Here is a 20,420-nt window from a genome sequence, read left to right on the forward strand (position 1 = left end):
GATCCCGTTGACATTTCACGCTGTTGCTCTTATTCAATAACGTTTGCAGCGGCAGCGAAGCAGCGAAGCAGCGAAGCTTCCCACCGGGAGTTCAGCGAGCAGCACCGCGGTGGTTTGTGACTGAGCGGCGGGCAGGCGACAGACGGAGGATGTCTCAGCTGCTGAGGCTCCTCTCGGCGGTCGCTCTGCCTCTCTGCCGGCCTGGGGGAGCCCGGGCTCGGCTCTTCACGGTGAGCGCAGCACGGCTCTTCTCAGCCGCATATCGGAGCTCGGCAGCCCCGGTAAGTGAAGGTGGAGGAGTGGGGGGGTAAATGTTGGGTGAAAAACGGCCCAAAATGTCGCAGTTAAATGTCCTCATGGATCTAGATTTAATAAGGGAAATGTAGCATGTTTGAATGCGTGCTGCCAAATCTCTTTACAAAACCCTTCCGTTTAGTGTACGTTTGTTTTTTAAAGAACAATACGACGAACCGTAAGAGACAATTTTACTCCCAACGCCTTCTATAAACACTAGTCTTCCATTCGGCACAAGTCTGACTCATCAGAAAGCGTCTGTTACCGGAAGAATCGGATGTTTTCAATGTGAAAACACTGGTCGCTTCTAGCTGACCTTAATGCTGCGACATTGTTGTGACGCAATAGTTAGCTTTCTTTAAAGCCACTTGCGAAGTGTCTGTCAACTGTAGTCGTACTACTACTAATACTACTACTTCTACTACTTCTACTACTTCTATTACTACAACTACTTACACCATTATTTAGCCTGGATATGATCCCAAAGACATCTATAGCAGTGTTGACAGAAGGTAGCTACCAGTAGCTAATAGCATAGTCAACCATTTGAAGTGCCTTTAAAGTGCCGATTGGTGATAGTACCACATTCCAGCACTTTGTGGATTTAGTTGCTTATTTGTTGGTTTTAGCTTCTTAAATAAAAGATGACAATATGTTGGGATACCTTCACTCTTTGCCAAATATGATATTAAACTGATGAGTTTTGGGCTTTTGGACTGCTGGTTAAAAAATCCAAGTTATTGAAATAGATGACCTTGAACGAACAGTTTTTTGTTCACATTTATTCAAAATAAAAAAATGAGTGTAAGACGTAGCTCTGTTCCATTTTTTTGTCCTTCAAGTGTCTCTTGACATGCTCACAAAATTAATGGAACACTTAATCATCACAGTATAACAACAAGTCAGTGCAGTCGGGGATATCAATCTGTCCATTTAGGAAGCACAAATGATTGTGAAACAATTTCACCTACTTTGGTGCAAATGAAAGTTACACCAGGTCAATGGAGAGGCAAAAGCAAGACAAGCCCTAAGATCAGAATGGTTTTACATGTGGTGACATCAGACAGTTGCTCTCTCCTTATCCTTCCTGACTGATTCTTCTCTAGTGTTGTGTTCTGCTAGTGTCCTTATCACTACTGGTAGCATGAGGTGGTACCTGCAGCCCAATCAGTTGGCACAGGTAGTCCAGCTCCTCCAGGAGGGCACATGTATACGAGCGGACTAAAGGTTTGCTGTGACTCCCAGCACAGTCTCAAGAGCATAGATAAGATACCAGGAGACTAGGAGAGCTGGACAGGGCTGTAGAAGGGCATCAACCCAGCAGCAGGACCAGTATCTGCTCCTTTGTGTGAGGAGGAACAGGGGGAGCACTTACAGTCTTACAAAACGACCCTTCAGCGGGCTACTGGTGTGCAATGTTTCTAACCAAACTGTATGAGGGCCCAAGGACCTCTATAGGGACCTGTGCCCAGCACCGGGCAGCTCGATGGGCATTCATCTTAGAACACCAGAATTGGCAGGTTGCCACTTGCGCTCTGTTTTCTTCACAGATGAGAGCAGGTTCACACTGAGCACATGTGACAGGTCTGAAAGAGTCTGGAGATGGGGTGGTGAAAGTTATGGTGCCTGTAACATCATCTAGCATGACCAGATTGGTGGTGGGGGGCAGTGATGGTCTGGGGAGGCATATCCTTGGAGGGTAACCTGACTGTTGTTGGGTACTGGGATGAAATCCTCAGAATGATCGTCAGACCTCACGCTGGTGCAGTGGGCTCTGGGTTCCTCCTGCAGGACAATGCCCGGCCTCATGTGGCCAGATTGTTTCTGCAAATCCTGAATGAAAAACGCATTGATGCCATCAACTGGTCCTCACATTCCCCTGACCTAAATCCAATCGAGCACCTATGGGATGTTTTGTATCTGACCCTGCCAAGTACCACCACAGACTGTCCAGGAGCTCCCTGATGCCCTGATCCGGGTCTGGGAGGAGATCCTCCAGGAGAGTGCCCAGACGTTGTCATGAGTGCTTTCATGCCCACGGCGGCTATACACACTACTGAGTCACATTATGAGTTGCCGTGATTAAATTCACTTAAGTTGGATTAGCCTTTGATTCAAATTGTTTACTCAGATTTTCAGTGTGGTTTGAATCTAGCCCTCAATGGGTCGATGATTTTGTTTTCTATTGACCAATGATCGAAATTTTGTTCTCATCAGTAAAGACTTGAGTAATTTGTTATCAAGATCTGATGTTTGATTTGTGTGCTCTAGGGCTGCAACTAACGACTATTCTGATAGTCGATTAGTCACCGATTATTGAAACGATTAATCGACTAATCGGATTATGAATGACACAAATTCTCAATTGCTATTATTTGGCAAGCTGCTTTTAAATTTAGCTTGAGGTTCTTCAAGGCATGTGATGACTGAAAATAAAGACAATAAAGATTGATAATTCATTAACAAAAATGTCTTTTAATAAACTTTGCTGCATATAAGGGTACTGTTGACACAAAAGCAAAGAAAAATCAAGTTTTTGTCCATTTAAAACCAAGGATAGGCAAAGTGCTAATTAAAAATATTAATTTAAATTTAAGTTTCCCTTTTTACTTTGAACCAAGAACAGGCCAAGTGCTGGTACTAAAAATAAATTAAAATTCAAGTATCCATTTTTCGTGTTAACAAAAAAGGACAGGGAAAATAACATTAATAAAAACATCAACATACGAAACTACAGTCTTCTTCAGACTAAATCATTTTGATTAAAACAAGACGTTTGTCAGGCAATAGGATAATATTTCGCTTTTAAACTCGTTAAAAAAAAGTTTAAACCATATTTTTGTAATGGATGCTAGAATCCTGCGCGCAGGTATATACGTGTATATATAACATCTGACAGAGGCGAGTCCGCATCGTCTCCGTTACGATGTCACACGTGCCTCCTCCTCACATGCACGTGTCCTGCTTCCATGGAGAGCAGGTCCGCTGTACAGATACTGCAGGTAGTTTTTCTCGGGCCATGTTAAGAGTGAAGTTCTCCTGAACTTTTTACTTCCTGGTGTGCGACTCCGCGCGGCAGCGGACGCCGACATTGGTCCATGTTTTGTCGCTATTGCACATGCGCGACTTTCAGAGATAGGAAGGGAGCGAGATGGCTCACTCCTCAGCTGCTTTCATCAGCACCTTTGGTAAAACGCCGTTTAGTTCCGCTGCGCGGCACGAGAAACACGTGTTATGACGTAACCAACGAATCATCGACTAGTAAATTCGTCGGCGACTATTTTGGTCATCGATTTTTGTCGACGACGTCGACTAATCGTTGCACCCCTAGTGTGCTCCCATAATTTTTTGGGGCAGTGTATTTATGTCAGGGGTTATATGATTATCATATACATTATTTCTAGATTTAAAGTGTTTTTGGTGTTTAGAACTTTTCATCTAGACCATACTCGAAACATAAATGTCACTGAAGCCAATTTCATTATAATTGATGTTCAATTTCACCGATCCATTTTAAAATCACTGAAGCTAATGTGTGGCTTTAAGAGGAGGATGAATCGGTCATTATTTTCCAGTGTAACATTCTGATCAGGACCAGATTCCCTCATAATAGGGGTGCAACGATTAGTCGACGTCGTCGACAAAAATCGATGACCAAAATAGTCGCCGACGAATTTACTCGTCGATGATTCGTTGGTGACGTCATAGCGCGTGTTTCTCGTGCCACGCAGCGGAACTTAACGTCGTTTTACCGGAGGTGCTGATGAAAGCAGCTGAGGAGTGAGCCATCTCGCTTCCTTCCTATCTCTGAAAGTCGCGCATGTGCAATAGCAACAAAACATGGACCAATGTCGGCGTCCGCTGCCGCGCGCAGTCGCGCACCAGGAAGTAAAAAGTTCGGGAAAACTTCACCCGAAACAGCCCGAGAAAAACTACCTACAGTATCTGTTGCGGCGGACCTGCTCTCCATGGAAGCAGGACACGTGCATGTGAGGAGGAGGCACGTGTGACTTTGTAACGGAGACGATGCGGACTCGCCTCTGTCAGACGTTATATATACACGTATTTACCTGCGCGCAGGATTCTAGAATCCATTACAAAAATATGGTTTAAACTTTTTTTTAACGAGTTTAAAAGCAAAATGTTATCCTATTGCCTGACAAACGTCTTTTTTTAATCAAAATGATTTAGTCAGAAGAAGACTGTAGTTTCGTTTGTTGATGTTTTTATTAATAAAATGGACAAAAACTTGATTTGTCTTTGCTTTTGTGTCAACAGTACCCTTATATGCAGCAACGTTTATTAAAAGACATTTTTTATAATGAAGTATCGATCTTTATTGTCTTTATTTTCAGTCATCACATGCCTTGAACAACCTCAAGCTAAATTTAAAAGCTGCTTGCTAAATAATAGCAATTGAGAATTTGTGTCATTCATAATCCGATTAGTCGATTAATCGTTTCAATAATCGGTGACTAATCGACTATCAGAATAGTCGTTAGTTGCAGCCCTACCTCATAATGTTAATATCCCTCTATTGCAGCTCAAAGCACCAGGTGTTTCATGCTAGAAAAGCCGTCACTGCAGAAGAAAGGCCCGACATTTATATTTGACACAAACAAACTTGACTTTTATGCTTAAAACACAGTGTAACTGACGTAGCTTCGAGTCGAACCACACTAGCAGTATGGAAGCATGCTGTGACCAAAACAGCTCCAGCTTACAAAGAATGTCAACGAGGTTATTTACTTTAGTTTGGCTCTAGCTAATCAATAATTCTGAGCAAATTCTGACCTAGTTCCCTACATTGTAAGTATTCCACTGCTCACTGAGTCTAATGCAGTTCAGAGGTTAGCTCAGATGTTTTAAATAGAAGTGAAATTCAGAGAGAGGTTGTTTACCTGTCAGAGGTCATATTTGCTAAGCCATACTGTGTATATATAGTTATAGACGAGCTGCACTAAAGGCAATGTGGTCTTTTGCAGAACGGCTATCGGATTCCAGCTCACTTCCCATTCAGTCGCAGATTCCAGACAGCACAGCGACGACTGTACTCCAGTGAACCCAAAGGTAAGAGCTGCTGTGTCCAAGACAAAGAAAGCTGGTGGAGTGTGTACATCCAAAAAGTTTTATCTTTGATTTATTTTACGGTCATGAAAACGAGATAGACCCACAGAATATATGGTGGTGCAAATTGTTATGAAAAGGTACCATGACATGTTTATTTGTTGTTTCTGAAAAGTAAGGGTTTTGTTTCATGTAGGACATGTAATATATTTTCATTCATTTAAACATTTCCCTTTTAATGTGAACATATTTTTTTGCCTGCATTTGCCACCATTCACCCTGCTTTTAAATCAGTTCCAGCAGGTTGATTCACTCAAATTTACTTTTAAAGGGATAGTTCACGGAAATTCACTCATTATTTACCCACCACTATGCCCATGGAGGGGTGGGTGAAGTGTTCGAGTCCACAAACACTTCAGGAGTCTCAGGGGTGACCAGCATTGCAGCCAAATCCAAAACAATTTAATTACTGGGGATCATTTCTTTCAACAACAGAAAATAACATACCGCTTGTGTGGTGTCATCCAAGTGTCCGTCAGGCCCCACAATCATATTCAGGTCAAAATGGTGTCATTTACACCGAGTTTTAGCCGAAATGTCCTCTAATATCCTCGTTGCAGCAGTGTTCACGTTCGCACGCACACTCTGGAATATGAATGTCTGGGCTTCTGGACACTACACGAGCAGTGTGGAGGCATGTTAGGTTGTTTTGTGGACTTAAACACTTCACCCACCTCATTATCTACTCACGGCATAGTGAGTAGATAATGAGTGAATTGAAATTTTCGGGCGAACTTTCCATTAAAGGCAGCAGTACAAACAACTAAATGAACAATATGTATAAATAAACCATTTCAAACACTGATGTTAATTTCAACCGAGAGACGAGAGCAAAGATGCACAATATTGACATTTTCTGTGTTACTGTTTTATGTGACACTGTTGATTCTTAATAGATGTTCTGGCTCCAGGTTGAGGTCTTTAAGGTTCAAAAGATGGAATCAGTGGAAAAAATAACATTGATTACTTCACTGAAAGAAGAGCTGGGATAAAATAATTCACAGAACTGGAAACCAGGTTGGAGATTGGTGTGACAGATGTGTAATAGAACAATTAATCTGAGTTTCAGATGGAGGAGGAGGAGCTGGTGGAGGAAGATCAGGAGGGAATAGAGGAGGAGGAGGGAGGAGGAAAAGACTGGTGGAGCCGACTGCAGAAGGTTTGTGAAGTCAAAATCCCATCACATTTAATGTCTATATTTGTCATTGAAAACAACAGTTCAGGTTGTTAGTCAAAAAGAAAACATTTGCCGGCCAGATGTCTAACCAGTGACCTGCTGCTCAAGACGTATGCATTTTATTACATTACATATCAATTAGCTGACGCTTTTATCCAAAGCGACTTGCAGTAATTGCATTCAACCATGAGGGTACAAACCTAGAACAGCAAGAATCATGTAAGTACAAGTAGTCTTAAAAAAAACGGCAAACTACATGCGCTACATATAAGTTCCATATATAAGGGCAACTTTATTTATTCAAAAAAATATATATATAAACACCAGAGTTGACGGTGGTTATTAGGCATCATCTTCTTAACCAAGGTGAAGTCGGAAGAGATGTGTCTAGCTAAGGTGAGACAAACCCTAGACATTCAGTAATTCAAGTCACTCCAGACTTGTCTTTTCAATATTCAAGTGGAATCTAAAATGACAGCTGTGATGACATCAAGTTTCCTTTTAATTGTAATAAACCTATTTATTGAGTAATTTTCTAAATCCGTATTACAATGTGCTTTACAATAGCAGCAAATTAAAACAGGCCAGTCATAAAATCAACAGTTTTAAAATGGAACAGATGAAAAACAATTGCATAGAACTCGATATGGTATGTGGAAAGAGAAGTAGGGAAATTAGAACTCGGTAAGATCAAGGAACACTTTCAGATAAAAGTATGTCTTAAAAATGGATAGGCCGCTGGAATGAAGCTTGTAATCTGTTTCTAACACTAACATTCACACCTGTCTCTTTAGGGGGACTTCCCGTGGGATGAGAAGGATTTCCGTTACATGGCGATAACCGCGGCCGGTGTCAGTTCATTTCTACTCTACATGTTCTTCAGAGACAGTGGCAGAGAGATCAGCTGGAAGGATTTTGTCCATCGATTCCTTGGCAGAGGCCTGGTGAGGAGCAGGAACAATTCGTCAGAAAAATCAGAAAATGAAAACCGATTTTTAAAATAATATTTTTTTTATGTCCAGGTGGACCGGTTAGAGGTCATCAACAAACAGTATGTCAAAGTCATCCTGGTGCCGGGAGCTGATGATGATGCGGTGAGAAAAAACAAAATGCACGTTGAAATGAAATCTGACATTGAACAAGAGATGTGAATTAACCGCCCCCCCCCCAATTTTTTTTTAATATTTGGTACATTTATGAATGTCTGCTGCTTTTTTGGCAAATCTGAAATCACAATGAATCTGATGTAACAAGGGGACCACCAAAGCATGGGAGGGTCATGAAACGGACTAATATTAATAGAATAAGGCCCCAAGCACATGTTCATTGTGCCTCACTAGATGCTTTTGTTATTTGAATTATTATGTTGTGCAATAGGAATTCATTTATTTATCCATTAATTACACCACAAAATCAATCCGCCATCAAAAGGTATTGGATGATGCTGCATGTTATTGTGCCGTATATAACATTACATATAACATTACATGAACGATGTGACATCAAAAAGTAACATGAAATCATCTGTGCAGAGCCACGTTTGGTTCAACATCGGCAGCGTTGACACGTTTGAGAGGAACCTTGAGGTGGCGCACGCAGAGCTCGGCCTGGAGCCGTCCCACCGAGCCACCGTAGTCTACAGCACTGAGAGCGATGGGTGAGTTCAACATACAAACCCTGTTTACGGTATTGGTCTGACAGTACTGTAGTATGAACCCCCACTCCCTGTCCCAACATCTGTGTTTGAGAGAAACATATGGACACACTTTAGCTGTTGGAGAAGTCTTCTTTTCATGTCATGGTTCCACTGAAATATTAAAATTTTTATTTTTATATCATTATACCGTTCATTCAGATAATTGCCCCTTCACTTTTCCCTCTGTGGGAGTGGGGCCTGAACAGGCAGTCTGTGGAAGTTGAACTTCCTCTACCACCTCAGATAAATTGCAGCTGTGTTTGGCAACTGGCGGCCTGCAGCCAATAACATGTGCCCCACCAAATTGTTTGGATAATTTTGTACTGTTTTTATTTCACCATAATGGACTGACAGACATTTACAGGTGTTGTGGATACTGATCTCCATCATGGCAACAATGTTCATCCTTTCCATTGAACCACCCTAATAATGACTATTCTTCTCTGTTCTCGCAGCTCTTTTATGATGAGCATGCTCCCCACCCTGCTGCTGATTGGTTTCCTGTTGTTCACTCTGCGTCGAGGACCAATGGGAGGAGGCGCTGGTGGCGGGAGGGGCGGGCCCTTCAGCATGAGTGAGTCAACAGCCAAAATGATGAAGGACAGCATTGACGTGAAGTTTAAGGATGTGGCCGGCTGCGAGGAGGCCAAACTGGAGATCCTGGAGTTTGTCAACTTCCTGAAAAACCCACAGCAGTACCTGGACCTTGGAGCCAAGATCCCCAAGGTATGCCTTTCTGAGGTTCACTCTTGTTGTAGCTCAGTTTCTATCAATCTAGTGCTCTTCACCTTCTTTGCCTCCTCATGTAGTAAGTCTTGTTTTGTATTGCCAGGTAGAGTTTCTAGAGTGATTGCGAGTTGTTCAACCTCTGCCATTTGTGCAACCTGGGGAAAACTGGAGATGGATACTGAAGAAAACAAAAGGGCTCTCCTTTTCATACTAAGATTGTATGGGGGGTTAGGGTTCTCTTATTCTGTGCTGTAAATGAAGAAAAGCTTGGTCTTGTGGAGGACAGAATTGTGGAGTGAAAGCATGGCTTATACAGATCTATGCTGAATGTGTCAATAATCTAGAGCCATTATATTTTGCAATAAACATTTTCTATTATAAGGTAAAGTGAAACCCACATATCTTGCTACTTTAAGTTAACAAAGCTTTAACAATAACGTTTTTTTATTTGTTGGGTGACTTTTGTGGTTCTGAAGTTATAAATTAGTTTGTGCAGTTCAATGTCCAGAGCAGTGAAACAACATATGATGAATAACATGTTAACATGTGTGTGGTATCCCAGGGGGCTGTGCTATCTGGTCCTCCTGGGACGGGGAAGACTCTGCTGGCCAAAGCCACAGCTGGAGAAGCCAACGTTCCCTTCATCACTGTCAACGGCTCTGAGTTCCTGGAGATGTTTGTGGGCGTCGGTCCAGCCAGGGTGAGTGAAGGAAATCACATCAGACGTGTACTGAACCAGACGACTGTGGTGAATGTGAAGTCGAGTTTCTTTTGCTTTCCTTAATAACTCTCTGGTTAAGGTGTTATGGATGGATGGATGGATGGATGGATGGATAGATGAACCCAGATTCATTTTGCTTCAAAATTAATTTTACAGCATGTCCACAACACCTGAAATGTTTTACCATTTAAGAGAATCACATCGTTAAAACGTGTGTGGCTCTGGAATCAGAGCGGGTCACCCACTAATTAGAAGGTCGGTGGTTTGAACTCTGGCTCCTCCAGCCTAGATGCTAAAGTGTCCTTGGGCAAGTTAGTGAAACTTCAAAATTGCTCCTGATGACTGTGCCAACAGAGTATGACTATGAAGTGTGTGATAGAAAAAAATGCAGCATATAGTTGTGCTGGTTGAATGGGTGAATCTGGCTGATAAGACTAGAAAAACACTATAAAAAAAGTTAATTACGAATTTTCTCTACTAAAGGTGAGGGACATGTTTGCCATGGCGAGGAAGAACGCCCCCTGCATCCTCTTCATCGATGAGATCGATGCTGTTGGGAGAAAGAGAGGAGGAGGGAACTTTGGTGGTCAGAGTGAACAGGAGAACACTCTGAACCAGCTGCTGGTGGAGATGGACGGTAGGCTGAATCATAACTTGAGTCTGATTCCTGATTTCAAGTTGATGTGGTCATTAAAATGTGAATCTCATGTACTTGCAGGTTTCAACACATCTACTAATGTAGTGGTCCTGGCTGGAACCAACAGACCTGACATCCTGGATCCTGCTCTGATGAGACCGGGGCGCTTCGACAGACAGATCTACATAGGTACAGCAGGCATTGACAAATACACATCCTGAACAGACTTGAAAAAATGCTTCTTGACTAAGCTGCTGACGTCACTTGACTATTTAGGGTTTGGCGTCTCAAGCAATATAAGAAAATAACAATGCTTTTGAATATCTTTAATGTTTGATTTTGTGCTAATGTGATTTTCATTAGCACTACAGCGCCTTGCTCACAATATATTGCAAAATATTGAATTGTATCTCCTATATCATGAAGTGTATCACATCACCAGCACTTTGAGTGATCAACAGAAACAGAAGAATGCTTCATAAATTTATTCCTTTTACGATCAGATATTTTCTTGAAAACAATTTTATGAACTGATTACAAGAAATACAAAATTCCCCCTAGTAAATCATTAAAATGCTTTTTGGAATGATGAGTTTGTTACACAATGACAAACTTGTAACACAATGACAAAGCTGTTATACCACTTGTGCTACTGCTTTAAGGCTATTTGCCTCCAACTTCTCAAGATGCAGTGAACATCCATTTAACTTCACCTATATTTACATCTCTAGTCATCAGTTCAGTTTAAGCATTCCTGAGATGACATGTTTATGAGAAATGGACGGATAATACAAGAACATATTGGCTTCGGCTGTTGCTGGTGCAGAGGCACAAACCTTTTCATATATTAAAAAAATGCAGGTTAATGTGATCTCAGGCAGCAAATGCCAATACACACAATGCAACACGTCAACAGTATCAGAGTGCTTCCTTTTAATTCTTCAGCTGGTTTCCTTTCAGCTGAAACATGAATGGACTACATTTGTCGTGCTTTTCTAGTCCTAACAACCAGTAAAGACACTTTACACTACAATTCACATTCAGCCATTCATATACACATTCATAAAGGAAGAGCCTCGCAGGTACACTAAGCTAAATGTATGAGGTTGTTGAGTGTTTGTCTGAGACTAATGCTTTTCTCTTCTGTTAAATGGACGTCTCCTGTCTCAGGTCCTCCAGACATCAAGGGGAGGGCATCCATCTTTAAAGTTCATCTTCAACCAATCAAACTGGACCCAACGATGGACAAAAACCATCTTGCCAGGAAGATGGCTGCTGCAACACCAGGATTCACTGGTCTGTAACAGTTCACAACAATGTTATGTTTCCATCATTCAAATTGTGTATGAGAGTTATCAGCCTAAATACATGTTATATTATTAAAAATTATTTCATTACATTGAATCCTAATTTCCAAGTTGCAGACACAAACAGATGAAAGCCATAAACAAGCAAGTTTAAGACTAAATTGTAAATTTACGTGTTCAGTTTTAAGGAAACTATAAATCAGATAAATTGGTGATGAGAAAACTATGGAAGCCCATTTCCGCCACTGTGATGAAAAATTTTTTTTTTTTTATCTCATTATTATGAGATACTACCTCATAATTATGACTTAGCATCTCATTATTATGAGATACTATCTCATAATTATGACTTAGCATCTCATTATTATGAGATAGTATCTCATTATTATGACTTAGTATCTCATAATTATGACTTAGCATCTCATAATTATGACTTAGTATCTCATTATTATGAGATAGTATCTCATAATTATGACTTAGCATCTCATTATTATGAGATGGTATCTCATAATTATGACTTAGCATCTCATTATTATGACTTAGTTACTCATTATTATGAGATAGTATCTCATAATTATGACTTAACATCTCATTATTATGAGATACTATCTCATAATTATGACTTAGCATCTCATAATTAGGACTTAGCATCTCATTATTATGAGATACTATCTCATAATTATGACTTAGCATCTCATTATTATAAGATAGTAACTCATAATTATGACTTAGCATCTCATAATTATGACTTAACATCTCATTATTATGAGATAGTATCTCAAAATTATGACTTAGCTTCTCATTATTATGAGATAGTATCTCATTATTATGACATAATATCTCATAATTATGACTTAGCATCTCATTATTATGAGATACTGACTGCAGGGTCTGTCATGCGTGCGTGCGTGCGTGCGTGCGTGCGTGCGTGCGTGCGTGTGTGTGTGTGTGTGTATGCTTGTCTCTATTCCTCTTCACTAAAACTGATAATCACATGTATTTTTTAGTAATTATTCGATGATGACCTATCAAGACTTCGGATCGCTCCGTCACTTCAACGCTGACGGTCCTGTACTGTGCGCGTCACGTTACATCTCACGTTACGAAACACATGTTTAAACACCGTGTGCACGTAGTCCCCAGCTCCACACAACACGTGTTTCATGAACTCAAACAAACACAAAGTAAACATCAGTCCTGTACGTGTCCTAATAACTTGTGATCGGTGCTGGTGTTTATTGTTAAAGTGTGAAGTGAGCGCGGGTCAGAGGGAAGTGAGGCGGAAGCAGAGTCCGACACACACAAGACAACCGGACTTTTAAAGAGCGTCTGTTCTGATCCTGGAGCAGCGCTTGTTATAATTATTCAGCGGCAGCACATCGCTAAGACAATGAACGGAGCAGAAAACATGGATCGATCCTGTTATGTCTCTGTATCGATGCACAGTCTTCCACTTCCGCGAGGAAGGCTGCTGTCCCCGCACCCGCTCAGCCTCGGGTTCCCTGCTCTGTGGCGCCCCGCCCACAATCCGTATCTCATAATAATGACTTAGTATCTCATTATTATGAGATAGCATCTCATAATAATGACTTAGCATCTCATAATTATGACTTAGCATCTCATAATTATGAGATACTATCTCATAATTATGACTTAGTGTCTGACTGTGGGCGGGTTGCAGCAGAGCAGGTGAGCAGTGGTAGAGAGGCTGGGAACTCAGTGAAGTAAAGTTAAGGTTTGAGTTAATGATAACTACGCCCGCCACTGTAACAGAAATACAACATTTGACTTGCATGACAGACCCTGCAGTCAGTATCTCATAATAATGAGATGCTAAGTCATAATTATGAGATATTATGTCATAATAATGAGATATTATCTCATAATAATGAGAAGCTAAGTCATAATTTTGAGATACTATCTCATAATAATGAGATGTTAAGTCATAATTATGAGATGCTAAGTCATAATTATGAGTTACTATCTTATAATAATGAGATGCTAAGTCATAATTATGAGATAGCATCTCATTATTATGAGATGTTAAGTCATAATTATGAGATACTATCTCATAATAATGAGATACTAAGTCATAATAATGAGATGCTAAGTCATAATTATGAGATACTTTCTCATAATGATGAGATAGTAAGTCATAATAATGAGATACTATCTCATAATAATGAGATGCTAAGTCATAATTATGAGATACTATCTCATAATAATGAGATACTAAGTCATAATTATGAGATGCTAAGTCATAATTATGAGATACTAAGTCATAATAATGAGATACTATCTCATAATAATGAGATGCTAAGTCATAATTATGAGATAGTATCTCATAATAATGAGATGCTAAGTCATAATTATGAGATGCTAAGTCATAATTATGAGATAGTATCTCATAATAATGAGATGTTAAGTCATAATTATGAGATACTATCTCATAATAATGAGATACTAAGTCATAATAATGAGATGCTAAGTCATAATTATGAGATACTTTCTCATAATAATGAGATAGTAAGTCATAATAATGAGATACTATCTCATAATAATGAGATGCTAAGTCATAATTATGAGATACTAAGTCATAATTATGAGATGCTAAGTCATAATTATGAGATACTAAGTCATAATAATGAGATACTATCTCATAATAATGAGATGCTAAGTCATAATTATGAGATAGTATCTCATAATAATGAGATGCTAAGTCATAATTATGAGATAGTATCTCATAATTATGAGATACCAATTTTTTTTTTTTCATCACAGTGGCGGAAATGGGCTTCCATAGAAAACAGCACCACCTTCCTGTGACTTTTGTTCAAGATGTGTCTTGATATATTTCTCCCTGTGAATCAATCAGGAGCTGACATCGCTAATGTCTGCAATGAGGCGGCTCTGATTGCCGCCAGATACCTGAGCCCATCCGTCAACGGCAAACACTTTGAACAGGCCATCGACCGAGTCATCGGAGGTCAGTGTCACGTGACGATTTGATAAATCTGATTTAGCTTAAATTTGAACAATTTATTTTTGTAATTTTCATACCTTTCATATTGCACAGTGTTCACCAGCAGACATTACAGCTCTAACATCAGTAGATATTGTAGATAAATTACAGTTTAGGTTTCGCTGAGTCTAAATCCTGGATTTTTGGGCTTGTCCTCAGGTCTGGAAAAGAAGACTCAGGTCCTACAGCCCGCAGAGAAGAAAACTGTGGCATATCACGAGGCCGGCCATGCCATCGTGGGCTGGTTCCTGCAACACGCCGACCCACTGCTGAAGGTAGAGTTTACCAATACTAACACACACCTACACATACCTACACATAAGTTGTTATGAAAAGCTAAAAGCAATGCAGGCTAACACAACAGTCCAGCAGTAAATCCTCCTTCATGAAGGTTATAATGTCAAGTGTGTTCAAACGCTGAGGAATTATTCTGGAGAATGTAGTTTGTGCTGCTGTTGAATTGTATTGTATTACAGACAAAATACTAGTACATTAGTACTAATGGTCTCAGAATAATCATAACGTTAAATCACCATGTCTGTTTTAAGTAGGTGTATCTAATACAGTGATTCTTGTAGTGATAAACTGCTCAAACAAAGCTGAGCGTGGGTCAATCTGAATATTTTCATTGTGCAATTATAAAATCCAAATGTCTGTATAAAATCTTATTTTAATAATAAAGAATGACTAATGTTCATGAAAACACTCAACAAAGATTATTAGGATTGCACTTAATAATTCAAACAAGTAAAAAGCTTCAGTTGGATAAATGCAATTTAAGTCAAAAGCAACAGGAAAGTTAAAAAAACAACAAACGAACCAACAAATTAGCAGTATAGTTGCCTTGTTGTTGGCTTTTATTTAAACCGAGACAGAGTTGAAACAATTATGTGATAATCGCTAGATAATTAATCGCCTAACTTGTCCGCCATTAAAAAAAATTGCTGTACACATGGGTGGACAGGGATAATAATTCAGGCTGGGAATTTGACTATTTTTCTGCCCACCCTTAACACACAAATGCTAACCCTATTTGATAAGGGTTACCAGACTAGTACACAATAAGGTGACGCAGTAACTTCCTGCCATCTGACATCTTTTCAATGATGTCTGCAACACCCGCCAACGTAATAGCAGTCCACGTGTTTCAAGGCCAAAAAAAACCATTAGGCCAGCGGGGAAGGGAAATGTCCCGGTGTTCCTGATGTGCAGTCTGCCACTGGCCGTAGGCATTTTTATGAACTCTGTTGATGTTCTGATAGCCATCAATACAATATGGAAAAATAAAAGGAAAAAAGTAATAAACACGAGCAATAGTAGCTTAGATGGGAAGGGATGAGATGTATCTGTTGCATATTTGCAGCCTGCTAGTTTTCCAGGATTACCAACCCGAGCTTTAATGCAGTTCTTTGTCAAACTTCACATAAACATAAACTAAACTGTTAACATAATATTTTTGTTAACAGTTATAACAGTTTATAACAAAACCAGACTTTTAAAGACACCAACACAGACTATAATGGCTTTAAAAATATATATATTTTGCAATTCTTTTGACAATTTATAAACAAAAAATGTATCAATTAATCCAGGAAACAATCATCAGATTAATCACTGTTTATAGCCTGAAACCAACCAGGATAAGACCTTATTGATACAATCAAACTATAACAGATTTTGAGAGAATGGTGGAAATAAGTTTATAGTCAATTTTATAACCATAGCTGCAACAATTATCAGGACCAATTCATATATCAGATGTGCTAAAAATAAGTGACCACTTTAGCTTTACCTTAGAATGGGCCCTTTATGTTCATTGAGGCTGCCATGTTTTTAGCAGTTGTCCAAATGTCCCACTCAAATGCTTCTGTTTTTGTCAAGGTGTCGATTATTCCGCGGGGGAAGGGTCTGGGTTACGCTCAGTACCTGCCCAGGGAGCAGTACCTGTACAGCAAAGAGCAGCTCTTCGACAGGATGTGCATGATGCTGGGAGGCCGCGTTGCCGAGCAGGTGTTCTTCGGCCGGATCACCACCGGCGCTCAGGATGACCTGAAGAAAATCACACAGTCTGCCTACGCCCAGGTAACCGGCACACACCTGCAGGGCCTGTTGAGTCTGTTGGGCCTGTTGGGCTCCTGATTCAGTGGAACAGGGTTTTTCCTGCTATGACGTCTTGTTCTCCTCTGTGCTCCTCAGGTGGTGCAGTTTGGGATGAGCGAGAAGGTGGGGCAGGTGTCATTCGATCTGCCCCGGCAGGGTGAGATGGTCCTGGAGAAGCCGTACAGCGAGGCAACAGCCGAGCTGATCGATCAGGAGGTTAGAGAGCTGGTGGATCGAGCTTACGAGCGCACGATGCAGCTCATTCTGGAAAAGAAGGATCTGGTAGAGCTGGTGAGAGTCTGACACATCACCTGCTAAAACTGGAGTGTTGTATGATTTTAAGAGCGGTGGGATTTGTATCATTTATATTCAATAAAATATTTCCAGATTCAAACAGCCACTTTGCAGGCCAGGTACAAATAAGGAAAATACATTTTTAATACACAAAGACATACAAGAGCTTCAGACTGGACAGACCAATTTTTGATAATTAGTAGGATAGTAAAATAAGTAGTTGCTCATCTCATTACCTTTTGCTGTAGACCTTTCAACTAATTTAAAATACAGATGACATTTTTTTAGCTTAGACATAATTATGATTCTTTTAATAACTTTTAAAGCCAGGCATGGACTGGCCCCTCCTTATATTTCAGAACTTGTATCTTCCTGTCAGAACAGGATGCTGTCTGAGAGTCTCTGATATGACGATGCTAACCATTCTGAAATTTAGGCTGAAATCATTCACTTTGGAAAAGTCTGCCGGAAGAGATAGAATCGCTTACCCGTTTTATTTGACTTCTTAAGAAACATTTTTATAAAAAAAGCTTTTATCACGTGATGTCTATTGCTCTTATTATCTGTATCTTCATTGTGATTTGTATTATTTAAATTCTGATTGCGAGATTCAAATTGTTGTTAAGCACTTTGTTACTTGTGTTAAAAAGTGTCTTACTAATGACATTATTATAATCATTATTTTGTTGGGACAAGAAAATGTACAATTCAAGATTCTATCCTGATTTGTGTCATCAGGTGGGCCAGCGTCTCCTGGAGAAAGAGGTTCTGGACAAGGGGGACATGTTGGAGCTGCTGGGCGCTCGGCCATTTGAGGAGAAGTCAACATATGAGGAGTTTGTGGAGGGGACTGGGAGCTTTGAGGAGGACACAAGCTTGCCGGAGGGCCTCCGAGACTGGAACCAGGACAGAGGAGGGAATGCCGAAGAGACAGGCCCGGCTCAGGAGAAACCACAGGTCGCGTAGAGCAGGAAGCCAGTTTTCATCCCAGCTGAAAAAACTCAACTCGGTGTGGATTTACATTTACAGAGCCTGGGAGGTGATTATTTCAATAAATGAGTACGTTTAAAGGTTCAGTGTGTAGAATTTTGTGACATCTAGTAGATAGGACCCGTTCCCAATGTTAATATAAAGTATTTAAATATAAGCGACTCATTCAAAGGTAAAGACAACTATAATTAGTACAATTTAGATGATTACACAATAATGAAAACACAGGATTATTTTACATATAATTTCTGCCAATAATTTCCATTCACTTAAATCATACACACTGAACCTTTTTTAATGATTCAAACCCTCAAATGAACAACTCTAATCCCTGACAGCAGCAAGTTCACAGCTTCATCCAGTGTATCCCCTCAACAGAGTTATATTTTTTTCCTAATAAAAATGAAGGAACAAGGCAAACAAGAAAATGACATATTTCATTATTGGACATGGATTTGCTCCAGAATGCCTCAACACACCCATCAAACATGAGACCAACCACGATCAGATTTTAATCTTTCTGAATGGACTGTAAATGAGTCATATTTACAGCGTGATAACAGACTGATTATATCTTTTTATTTATTTCATAAAGTTCTGCTCTCTGACTGACGTCTGCCTTCCTTATAATGAGAGGAGCTCAAGTTCAACCTTTCTGCAGCTAATTTAAATTTCCTTTCTACAGGTCACAATATCTTGCGGATTGATTTGACGTTTTTATTTATTTTTTTGTTTCCTGCAGTTGTATTTGCAACATTTAAAAGTTGGTGCAGATGTTTTCCTGTGTTAACTCCTATCACTGATATGTTTCAGGGCACAGGTCAGTTTGGATGTATTTTCTACAGAAACACCTCAATGCTGTAAAATGATGTGTAAATGTTTGTATGAATTCTGTGTGATAATACCTCGACAGGAAGCGGCTGCAAACATCAGCCCAGTGAATAACAGCTTTCATTTTTCAGTGCTTGCCGAAGAATTTCTGCTGGAACATTTACTGTTGAAACAAAAATCCCCCGAAAACATTGATCACAAAATCTGTTTCTAACATCGTCAGGCATAGTGACGGCTTCATCTTCAACATGGATTTCTCAATCAGAGTATTTGTATTAGTTTTTTGTGTTTTTAAAACATTTCCCATGAAGAGAAGATAACCAATTACACTTCTCTTCTCAGCCTGTTGTATTCCTCTGTTCTCCAGAGGAAATTCTAAATACTGCATTTAGTAACTAAAGCCTTTTAAGTTTCTCTTAAGTGTGTACAGAAATGTAAAACTGAGTTATCACTTGTTATACGTAAAAACATCCTCATCATTTTCTGATCTAAAGCAATTAAAATAAAAAAACGTATTGCACAGTTTTGACTGGATTGGATCTAAATGCAGCCACTTGGTTTCATCTGAAGATTTAAGAAGAATATTACAGGAGGACAAATCCACATGACCAATATTGCCATGATGTTTAACAAAATTTAAGTCGTTAAAATTTAATTTTTAACAGACTTTATGAGGCCCTTCCTTTACACAAGGGAGGAAATTACACAAAGGTTTGCGTGAACTTCTGCTAAAATCTTTCAGTAGCAGGACTTATCAAAAGGCATTCTGGGAAGTGGAGGAAATATTTGTCTGAGGTAGAAGTTACTGAGATCAAGGCCCACGGCATAAGTATTATCAATAAAAGTTACCATAGAGGGATTTTTTTCTCCTGAATGTATTGTCATCTTTGTCATTACTACACCTCTCCAGCAGGGGGTGACCTCACTGTTTATCTGCAGGAGGGCGTGACTGACACGTGAACATTCTGACATTAAACAGCTGCTTTGTCTTGTTTTAATGAGTGAATTGTTTTAATGACTAATCAAGATTCCAAGAGTCTGAATTAGTCACACCCTTTCGTGTATGAATGATGTTAAAGAGCTGAGATCTGTGATTAGTAGAGTAACTTATGTGAACTTAGTCAAAACAAAATGACTGTGTTGAAATAAATTCCTTTGTTATATTTAACCTTGGCACTTGTTCCACTTTTTACGTTGTCATCTCTCTGGCCGTAGGGAATTTCATTACATCTGGTACGAATCACTGAATGTGTTTTTGGCCTGTTGAATATATCAGAGACTGCTTGAGTGAATTTCTTCAACTTCTGTTGTCACTTGGACTCAAAGATAAAGTGATTATGTTTCAGTGGCAAAAGGTAAAGGTTAAAGTGATGTTTATATTAATCTGGTACAGAGTTATGGAGAAACATAACACAGAAACTGCCCTGGTTAGCGGAGCATACAGTCGCAGTGTGGTCATTTTAGTTACAACTTATGACTTTCTATGACATCTTTA

At 39.7% G+C, this 20,420-nt stretch overlaps 1 protein-coding gene across 1 annotated transcript; it reads left to right on the forward strand.

Annotated features, from left to right (window-relative positions):
- Positions 1-168: 168 nt before the first annotated feature.
- Positions 169-20,093, forward strand: LOC133009273 (AFG3-like protein 1). Its single transcript, XM_061076719.1, has 16 exons — positions 169-230; positions 5,280-5,364; positions 6,491-6,580; positions 7,393-7,542; positions 7,621-7,692; positions 8,131-8,255; positions 8,750-9,020; positions 9,586-9,723; positions 10,228-10,381; positions 10,463-10,570; positions 11,552-11,677; positions 14,564-14,674; positions 14,870-14,985; positions 16,592-16,792; positions 16,907-17,101; positions 17,843-20,093. The coding sequence occupies exons 3-16, from the start codon at positions 6,491-6,493 to the stop codon at positions 18,068-18,070; spliced, it is 2,085 nt and encodes a 694-aa protein (XP_060932702.1). The 5' UTR covers positions 169-230; positions 5,280-5,364; the 3' UTR covers positions 18,071-20,093.
- Positions 20,094-20,420: the final 327 nt, after the last annotated feature.

This window comes from Limanda limanda, chromosome 8 (assembly GCF_963576545.1).
Source record: "Limanda limanda chromosome 8, fLimLim1.1, whole genome shotgun sequence".
NCBI classification, from domain to species: Eukaryota; Metazoa; Chordata; class Actinopteri; order Pleuronectiformes; family Pleuronectidae; genus Limanda; species Limanda limanda.

Bases quoted from the DNA above. Each gene is read 5' to 3' on its own strand.
- LOC133009273 (XM_061076719.1), top strand. From the start codon at position 6,491: ATGGAGGAGGAGGAGCTGGTGGAGGAAGATCAGGAGGGAATAGAGGAG. The intron at 7,543-7,620 runs GTGAGGAGCAGG...TTTTATGTCCAG, and splicing joins GATTCCTTGGCAGAGGCCTG to GTGGACCGGTTAGAGGTCAT. The intron at 17,102-17,842 runs GTGAGAGTCTGA...TTGTGTCATCAG, and splicing joins AGAAGGATCTGGTAGAGCTG to GTGGGCCAGCGTCTCCTGGA.